The sequence below is a fragment of the Carassius carassius genome, chromosome 36 (genome assembly GCF_963082965.1).
Source record: "Carassius carassius chromosome 36, fCarCar2.1, whole genome shotgun sequence".
Taxonomy (NCBI): domain Eukaryota; kingdom Metazoa; phylum Chordata; class Actinopteri; order Cypriniformes; family Cyprinidae; genus Carassius; species Carassius carassius.
In genome coordinates, this window is record NC_081790.1 from 11,657,988 (window position 1) to 11,668,336 (window position 10,349).

Here is a 10,349-nt window from a genome sequence, read left to right on the forward strand (position 1 = left end):
TTTATTAATTTAATAAATTAATCTCCTATTTTTGTTTTTACAATTTTCTTATGAATTTTTGCATGCATAAAAAAAAATAGGAATTTCTTCAAAATTGTTGTATGCAAACATAATTGCAAGCATCTTAAAAATTCACAAATTTTTTGTTTTCTATGAGTGAAAAATCACGAATTATCAAAAATTAGCTCTATAATATGGATTTCATCCATATGAATGTTTTTTTTTTCAAAACAGATTTAAAATATAAGCTCAGCTGTGTCCCTACTTTGCGTCCACACAAAATGAAAAAAAAAAATAGAAAATAAAAAATGGTTTGTACATTAAAATACCTTTTCTTAATGAGTTTTTTATTTTTCTGTCACAACAATAATTAGAATATAATTTCTTAATAATTGTTACATGCAATTATCTCACAAATTCACAAAGTTTTCTAGGGATAAAAATATACGCTAATATCAAAATTCATAATATTTATCTCTTTAACATGGTAATCCATTTATATTTTTTATGCTTCCAGTACAGAAGCAATATAAACAGACTTTGGCCCCAAAAAAAAGTAAATACTCTGCGTTTTCAAATGGCGCAGGAAGCACTAATCACTCCAAACCTCTAGGTGGCAGTACTGCCTTTACAAATCACATTGTATTCGAAGTTTTTATTGTGGAAGAAAATAATTCCTTCCGTTTTTGGTTCACCCGCCACAAACAAGCGAATGGCTAGTTAGTGTACTTTTTAACCTGCAACTTGTATGTAATGAGGTAGTAAGTAGTTTTTTTTTGAGGAAGGTGTCGAGAAATCATCCCTAAGCATGACGGCAGTATTTCACGAGTTACTGTCCTCCGTTATGGGGGTGTTAGTTGAAAGTGTCGTGTCAGAGTGGAGCAAACATCTCTCCGACCTCACGACTGTCTTATCTGAGGAGTGGAAGCGCAACAAGAGCACTGCAGTGAACAAAAACAGACTTAAACAGGCGAATCAAGCCAAAACTGTAAGTTCTAGAGTAGAAGAAAGAAAGCGTCTCCATTCCTGTTTATAACACGTTTGTCGACAGTTGTTTACATGGTATTTATAACTACCTCGAGTGCACCGTGTATATTTAGAAAGTGCATATTGAATGTAATCATATTATAAATATAATGAACCTTTTAACCCTGCAACTGCCTTCTGTTTCGCAATAAACTGTTGATGATTAAATTATGGTTATCCATATTTTTTGTATCGTTAATTTAGATTCCCGTTTGTTTTTGAAGTCAGTTCGCAGTGATTCTTACAGAAACATGGCCCACAACTTAAGCATTTCCATAACCGATTTAAATACTGTGTGACATTAGTTTCATGTTTTGATTGATTGGTATTTCACATTTTATGAGGAAATGGTAGCAGGAGATCACACTCAAAACAGTTGAATGTCTCTAAATGTGTTTGTCATTTCTTTTTTTAGTCAGAACACTGAGAGCGCAAGACAGCATTGCAGTTCTTTAGGAATCTTTAAAACACATTATAATGCAGATAACTTGTAATATGTTGTCTGAAGAAGTCAAATTTTAGTGCATACAGAGTAATGATTGTAAGTCTTAAATTCTAATACAACACAAGATTATTAAGACAATGTAGGTGCATTTATAATCAAACCTATTTTTGACACACCGTTAATTGTAACAGGCGATATCTTGATCTCTTTTGTGTTTCAGAAGGAGTTTGCTGTTTTCATGGAGCTGTTGAGTAATGCCACGGTAGAGACGATGGTTAAACTGATTCATGATCGCATCTCAGCTCAAGTACTGGAGTACTCAGCTCAGCTCTCAAAACAAGATAAGCTAAATGGTACATCTTTATGTTTAATCACCAACTCGAATACAAACCTGAGCAGTCACTCAAATATTTGGTGTATGTCTTGGCTGTTCAGGTATATTTTGTTAAAGGGATAGTTCCCCTAAAAGTGACAATTCTGTCACCATATACTTACCCTAAATTCGTTCCAAACCTGTTTGCATTTCTTTCTTCTGCGGAGCATAAAAGAAGGTGCTTTGAATAATGTGGGTATCCAAACAGTTTATGGTCCCTATTTACTTCCTAGGTGTTTTTTTTTCTATACTGTCGGAATCAATGGGAACCAGAAACTGTTTGGTTAACAACATTCTTCAAAATTCAGCTTTTATGTTCAACAGAAGAAAGAAACTCATTCAGTTTGAAACAGGTGAGTAAATAATGACAAAAAGTTTTATTAAATATTTTGGTCTAGTTTGAGACAAAACTAGTTGTAGGGCTGGACGATTAATCGAAAAATAATCAAAACCGAAATTCATAACCTCTAACCGACGTAATTTCCCCATGTCGGTTATTTCGGTTTTTCAATCCTGTTAACACTTCCCCCTTAAAAGCATACTAGCGCGGGTGTAGCCACATGACTCTGCTCTCCAGTCAGTGGCATAAAAGCAAAGTGGTGTGAGCGGTGAGCCTTGCGTCTTCACTAAACTTTTGTCAGTTGTATTTGTTTTATGGTTTGGACATTCAAGCGATTAGATGAACGGATTTGTATTCTTATATCGAGCTACCATGTTCGCGCAGCTGCACTGTGGCACGAACACTCATATAAACAGTAGCTATGAAGATCGCGCGCACAGAGGAACACAGAAACTAGTTGTCCGCGCTGTCCTGTGATTTATCATTTAAGTAGCTTAGAATCTCAAAACTTATTATAGCATGTTTGTGTGTAGCGCACATGAAGCACAAGCGCGTGCACAGAGAGCAGCGGTCTGCGGTCGCGCTGCGGGTTCCCGGTTTGTGTCCGTTCTCGGACTGTTCTGTGTATTTTAACTGTAGAAAAGGTTGTTCTTTATTAGTTCATTCAACTCGTTCACGGATGAGAAGATCTCTCGATCTCGTTCAGTGAAGGGCGTATGGGTTCACTACATTCAACAAATCACATGCTCCGTCACATCTTGAGTAACTCTTGACAGGATGAAAGTCTTGATTCCTTTGACAGGATGAAAGAGTTCACAGAGCTGTTCACGAGCTGCGCATGCGCTGCTAATAGCGCCGAGCTCGCGCGCTGCTGTGGAGGGAAGAACTTCAGTGAACGAGAAATCTGAGTCGGTGGATGAACGGACGAACCATCACTAGTGCAATTTCATATAGCCTATATTAAATATTTGGAATATATATTTTCATATTTTATTATGTTCTTTGTTCTTGTTATGTTCTTCCATATTGTAACCATATTTTGGTTACAATATGGAGGTCTAAGTAGCAACGTATCTTCCGTGATGTCCCAATGCGCGGGGCGGGTAATGAAATGTTACTTTATTTGGGGGACGGATCAAATAAATTCATAAAAGCGGGACCCGTGGGTTGGGTTTTTTGCATCACTAGGCTACATGAATGAATGCCATTGCCTAAATTGATATTATTTATCTTTTGACATTTAATCTTCTGAGTTCAGAAACATTGTTTAATATAATCGCTGTTCATATTTTTATTCAAAGTTCAGAATCAAGATAAATTTATTACTCTTATGTTTCTTATGATAACTGAGATAATGCTGCTAAATTTATTCTTTCTTTACCTTGAATGTCATTGCTCTAATTTATTTTTTATATTTTGATATTTCATATTTTGTTCAAATGTTTAATATATCTGCTGTTCATATGTTCATTTATTAGTGTGTTATATGATTAGAATGTTGTCCCGGTTTTAAAATAAAGCACAGCAATGATATTTGAGAGTGTATTTTCCCTTTTCAGGAAAAGTATCGAAAAAGTATCGAAATCGCAATTCTTGACTAGGTATCGGTATCGAAACAATAATTTTGGTATCATGACAACACTACTCCATATACCTTTAAATTTTGAGAACTTCAGTTTATTCTTATTATTAATATTATTTTTATCATTATGATATTGTTTATTTGTTTATATTATGAATTTAAGATTTTCAATGGGATATTTAAATACACACAAAAACAAACAATTTTTTCTCATTATATTCTCACAGAGGGTCAAGCAGCCACATCTGAGCCAGAAAATAATGTGCTTGAGCCTGAACAGAACAAGGATTATGTAATGGAATCCAAACATCATGAAAACTCTGTACAAGCAGCAAATAGTCAGTACCATCAGCTGTCATCTGCACCCACTGATATTCTGGCAAGCAGTTTAAGTTTGAGTGAAAGCCAGCCTTCCACGAGCACAAACATAGCTTCTGAGGAGAGACAGAAGCCATTCATTTGTGAGTCCTGTGGAGTATCTTTCAGTGACATGGCCCTGTTAAACATCCACAATGCTTTACACAAAGACAGACCTTTCAATTGTTTGACATGTGGGAATACTTTCAAAATGATGAAATGCTTGATGAAACACCAGAGATTTCACACGTCTCCAGAACTGAGTATTGAGTTCGAAGCCACTCTGAATGAAGAAGAATTCATTGTGCAGCTCGAAACCTGCGATGCTGTCAATACATCTCTGGAAACACTAGAGGTCACTACACACGGTAAGGCATGATTTCAAATGCAGTGGTTAAAGGTTTGTTTAAAAATGTTTTTCTGTACAATATGATAGTCATTTTGGACTGTATACTGACACAAATCAGTGTAACTACAGTATCTTGATTAATCTATGTCGAGAGTAGTAAAATAAATGTTTTTATTAGAAATACTGAATAAATAATTAGAACCATTAAATGTTTGGGGTCTTTAAATGTTTTAATTATGCCTACCAAAGTTGCATTTATTTGATCCAAAAATACATTAAAAACAGAAATATTATCACAATTAAATTTTCTATATTTATTTTTTAAATGATATAAATTTATTGTTTTTTAGGGATGCACCGGTTGACCGGCCATAAATCGGAACCGGGTGGTTTTTGCTTTAAATACGTGATCGGCAATTGGACGGTTTTTGGTCTTTTTTGTTTTTTTTTGTCGAGTTTCCGGAAGTGCACCCGCGTGCATTTGAAAAGCCAGAAGTAAACGTCAGTTCTGCATTAGGATGATTATTTTAATTTTACCTTAAAATTACATAGACTTAATTTAATTTAAAAATCACCTGCTCTAGCACACTGAAAAAAAAGTGTTTCATTCATCCAATTAAAACATTTTAGGGTAATGATTCACATCTATATTTTTTTTAGTGGTGGGCATAGATTAATTTTTTTAATCTAGATTAATCTCACTGTGATCTTGAAATTAATCTAGATTAAAATGGCTCATTCGAATTCTGCCGAAGGCATTCAGAATATGTGTGTTACCCAAATAAAATTGACAAACATTAAGTCTTTGAGAAGGGGTTTATCAAGCTAGGTGATGCATTAGAAAAGGGGCTCATCTCCTGTTTCCAAAATGCATCACAAAGTGCTTGAAAAAGCTGTAAACTAATTCCACATTGCACAAGGTGCAAACAACCTTACGCCTGATTCACACATACTCCGTCTGCAGTGCGTATGCGTTGCATATTTTTTTACGCACCCATGTTAACGGATTCCAGTTGCGTTCCAGGAGCGTTGCGTCTGCAGCAGTGCAGCGATAGTTTACGTACCGAGTAGCGGACTGCAAACACGTCCTGTGTCAAAGCACATCGAGTCCGTGCTGCACCACATACGTAACGCACACGGACTGCAGACGGAGTATGTGTGAAACAGGCGTGAGCAGGGCCCCGGTGAAGGTTGTACCAGTGGGCCCTGTTTGAAATTGTTTAATTTGTATGTTCGTTTATTTTTATTTATTTGTGCTATTTACACAATGTTTAAGTGTTTATCAAGTTTATAGGTGTCAAGGTACAGAAACCAAATAATTAAATGTAAAATAGCACTGGATAGACTTCAATGTAAAAATTAAATATACAATCAAACCTACATTTATTCAGACACCTTCAATATTTCTCACATTATTACAGTTTTGCTATATATATAAAAAAATATATCTGGTGTCTCAATAATTTTTGGTTTGACTGTTAAAACTACAAAGTAATTCAGTCAAGAGCAGTGAGGGATTTTCATTTTCATTTTCTTGGATTAACATTACAGCAGCCAGTAGCTAAATTAGGCGCGGTCACTTTAAGAGACAATGAACGCATCCAATATAATACACATCCCATTTTTTTCCTCAACTTTTTACTTTCAATTAAGAAATAACTGACAGTTTTTTCGAGCATAATTTCCAAGGTGGATATTTTGACATATTTTGTATGTATTTGTCGGCACAAGAGCAAAAATAAGCAAATTCAAGTGTGTTCAAGCGTTTTGAGACGCCTTTCTCTGCGTGAGCCCTGAACACCAGAACACCACGAGTACTGAATTGAGCTCTTTCACATCTTTTTGTTTGTTCAAACTGCGATTTGTATTTGTTCGTTCAGGTGCAGGAGGGACTTCGAGGAGAACTTCGCAGAAGAGAGCTCGGTTCAGTGTCGCTGTCCATGATACGCGGCTCTCTCTCTCTCTCGTGCTCACCGAACACAGCGCACGAGTAACCAGCTACTCTGTTCAGTTTTTCCGCGTGTTGTGTTTGAATGATTTAATGTTTAAATTGACAAGCGGTAAGGCTTAAGAAGACGTGAAAAAGATAAGCTTTCGTGACGATGCGCAGCAGTGGCCCGTCAACTGTCCTGAGCATCTTTTTAGGCTGACCTCAGCAAGTCGGTATAAAATATCAAGGTGAAAGTCATCATAGCTTGCTTAGTATAGACCCAGCTCCCAACCCAACTTTGAGAATAGATTAACGGCGATATTTTTTTTTATCGCCCTATAAGAGTCTCGCGTTAACGCAGCACATTAACGCCGATAACGGCCCACCACTAATTTTTTTACTTGAGACAATAGTTATTTATTTTTCATTGGCTCAAGTGAAAAAATATAGATGTGAATCATTACCCTAATTTTTTTTTTAATTGGATGAAACACTTTGTTTTATTCACACCAACATTATTTGATTTTAACATTTTGGAATATTGTATAGCATACTTTTATTTAGTCTCACTGGTAAAGACCTTTTTTTTTATTTTTTTTACCAAATTTAAAAACTAAAACAAATACTGAATGCTGATTAAGTAACATCTTATTGAATGTGTGTTGATTGTGTTGTTTGGACTGTAGAACTATGCAGTTATTGCCTTTAATTTTGACAGTTAATCTTTTAATTTAAGGCCAGTTCTATGTAGTTTCAACCCAATTCAAAAACAAAAGCTAAATGCTGATGTCTGTACCATCTATGTTTGTATTGAATGTAGTCTACTTACTGTGCAGTTATTGCCGTTAATTTCAGATGGTTACGGTTATTGTTTTCAATAGCCAAAAGCCAGTTTGGCCTATTAAATACCAAATAAACATCTTGTTTATGCACACTTTCCTTCTTTCTTGTTTGTTGCTTAAAGATAAAAAAAAAAAAATTGGTATCGGTATCGGCCAGTTTGCTTGTAAAAAAAATCGGAATCGGCCATGAAAAATCATGATCGTGCATCCCTAATTTTTTTTTTTTTCTTCAATTTTAAATAGTTTATTCCTGTAATGGCAAAGCTGAATTTTCAGCAGCAATTACTCCATTCTTCAATGTCACATGATCCTTTAGAATCATTCTAGTTTGCTGATTTGGTGTAGGGAATGTTTTTAATTTTTATGATGTTAGAAATGGTTGTGCTGCTCAATACTTTTTTGGAAACTGATTTTTTTCAGGAGTTTTGGTAAATGGAAAGTTAACAAAACAGCATTTATTGAAAATAGATTTCCTTGTAGTATTATTAATGTATTAATTTTAATTTCATGTAGTATTATTAAATAAAAGTATAAATTAAAAATAAATAATAAAAAACACACTGACCTCAAACTTGTAAATAGTAGTGTATGTAAAACTGTCATGTAAATGATTTTAATATTTATTTTAAAACAGTCTTTTTTTTTTGTTAATTCATGTAAAATGCAATGAGTGAAAAATTACTGGGTGCACCCATAATTACCTATATTTATATTTAAAAGTATTACATTTTTCAGTCTGTTTGTCATAAATGTACTCTCTGTTCTTCCCTCGCAGAAATTCTCCAAAGTAACTTGGACAGCGAAGACGTATCTTGTGCTGTTTTGGAAAGCAGTCAGTATGTAACCGAATCATTTGTGCAAGGTTTAAATATTACCATCGAAAACACAGACAACCAGCCCAACACCACAGCTAACACGGAAATGATAAAACAGTCGAATGATGGTTTGTTCCGATGCAAAACATGCGGGAAGTGTTTTGAACTGAGGTGGAAGTTCATTAACCACGTTCGGGCTCATGTGAAACATTACAAATGTTCGCATTGCGAGAAGCGCTTTACTATGAGAAGCTGCCTCATCAGGCACGCAGCGATGCACACTGGAGCCCAGCTATTCAAATGTGATATATGTTCCAAGTCTTTTGTATTTCAGGCCTCCCTGGAAAAGCACAGGCGTCTTCATACGGCAGAAAAGACGGTTACTTGCCCAAATTGTCAGAAGGTTTTTCCCGGCAAGCGTTCTTTCGGCAGACACAGATGCAAAGCAGTTGAAATGCTCTACAACTGTCCCGTATGTGACAAGCAGTTCAAAATAAAACAAAACATGCTTGACCACCAAACACTGCACACTGGCGAGAAGCCCTACTGTTGCGAGATATGTGGTGCCTTTTATAGCTGTGAGCGATATTTGAAAAATCACCAAAAGAGTCACATCGAGAAAACCTATGAATATCCGTGCGAAATCTGCGACAAGCGGTTCAGTGCACGCAAACATTTGCAAGCTCATATGCTTGTGCACACAAGGGAAAAGCGATACGCTTGCGACGTATGCGATAAGAAGTTCGCCACCTCTGGAAACCTCAACAGGCACAAAGCCGGTCACACAGGAGTGAAGCTATATGGCTGTCCGATATGTTTGAAAAGGTACACTACAGCGTATGCCCTGAAGATGCACATGCACAAACACACTTCAAGCAAACCGTTTCTTTGCGACGTTTGCGGTAAGGGATTTACCAGTTCAGACTACATGAAAAGGCACAAGCGAATTATTCATGCAGGAAGAAGGGATTGTGTGTGTTCGATCTGTAATAAGGCCTTCATATTCCCCAGTTCTCTTAATCAGCATATGCTTGTACATACAGGAGAGAAACATCACGGGCGACTGGTCAGTCCTTTGTTGAAGAAGTTCAGTTGCGATCATTGTCAGAAGAAATTCTACTCACAAGCCGCCCTTACAGTACACCAGAGGGTTCACACGAAGGAAAAGCCATATAGTTGCATGGTTTGTGGAAAGAGGTTTGGGTATTCCAGCAGTATTCAGATGCATATGAGAATCCATACAGGGGAGAGACCTTTTGGTTGTGATGTTTGTGGTAAGACGTTCAGTCAGGCTGTGCATCTGAGGACCCATCAGCGAGTGCACACTGGTCTGAAGTCGTTCAGTTGTGAGAGCTGTGGGAAGAAGTTTGCGGATCATAGAAATCTTAAACAACATAAATGTAAATATGCCATGTAAATTCTTACATATTCGCAAGAACAAAGGTTACACTGAATTAAACACTGCATCTTTTTTTCAGGGCTGTTTGAAATAGTTTCTGTAATGCATAGCATTATGTTGATAGCTAATGATCTGTAGTCGTATTTGGCAAGCCGAATGAAATAAGAGGTGTGTGTGTGTGCGCATCTGTACTTTTAATTGTGTAAACAATTATATTTTCAAACCAAGTCTGGGAATCAATGCAAATGTGAGACAGCAATAAAAACATCATTAAGAACTACTTGTGTATTTTTTCCACCATTAAATATATTTGAAAATTATTAATAGTCATGTTTAAATAGTGTTTTTTGGTGTCTGTGATGTCCCACAAACCTGTGTGTGCTTGACAGATTATTGCAAGTCAACTAAATATATATATATATATTATATATATATATATGTGTGTGTGTGTGTGTATTTACAACCCGAATTCCGGAAAAGTTGGGACGTTTTTTCAATTTTAATAAAATGAAAACAAAGTCTTTCAAATCACATGAGCCAACATTTTATTCACAATAGAACATAGATAACATAGCAAATGTTTAAACTGAGAAAGTTTACAATTTTATGCACAAAATGAGCTCATTTCAATTTTGATTTCTGCTACAGGTCTCAAAATAGTTGGGACGGGGCATGTTTACCATGGTGTAGCATCTCCTTTTCTTTTCAAAACAGTTTGAAGACGTCTGGGCATTGAGGCTATGAGTTGCTGGAGTTGTGCTGTTGGAATTTGGTCCCATTCTTGCCTTATATAGATTTCCAGCTGCTGAAGAGTTCGTGGTCGTCTTTGACGTATTTTTCGTTTAATGATGCGCCAAATGTTCTCTATAGGTGAAAGATCTGGACTGCAGG

The 10,349-nt window shown here is 36.1% G+C and overlaps 1 protein-coding gene across 2 annotated transcripts; it reads left to right on the forward strand.

Annotated features, from left to right (window-relative positions):
• The first annotated feature begins 668 nt into the window (after positions 1-668).
• LOC132117152 (zinc finger protein 345-like) lies at positions 669-9,683 on the forward strand. 2 transcript variants are annotated; one of them, XM_059526249.1, is made up of 4 exons: positions 669-988; positions 1,692-1,824; positions 3,994-4,491; positions 8,020-9,683. In XM_059526249.1, the coding sequence occupies exons 1-4, from the start codon at positions 809-811 to the stop codon at positions 9,474-9,476; spliced, it is 2,268 nt and encodes a 755-aa protein (XP_059382232.1). In that variant the 5' UTR covers positions 669-808; the 3' UTR covers positions 9,477-9,683. The 2 variants fall into 2 exon arrangements, with proteins under 2 accessions (XP_059382232.1, XP_059382233.1); XM_059526250.1 differs by having other exon boundaries at positions 1,695-1,824.
• The last annotated feature ends 666 nt before the right edge of the window (positions 9,684-10,349 follow it).

Excerpts from the sequence above, each read along its gene's own strand:
- LOC132117152 (XM_059526249.1), top strand. The coding sequence starts at position 809 with ATGACGGCAGTATTTCACGAGTTACTGTCCTCCGTTATGGGGGTGTTA. Across the intron at positions 989-1,691 it reads AGGCGAATCAAGCCAAAACT|AAGGAGTTTGCTGTTTTCAT; the intron begins GTAAGTTCTAGA and ends TTTGTGTTTCAG. Across the intron at positions 1,825-3,993 it reads AAAACAAGATAAGCTAAATG|AGGGTCAAGCAGCCACATCT; the intron begins GTACATCTTTAT and ends ATATTCTCACAG.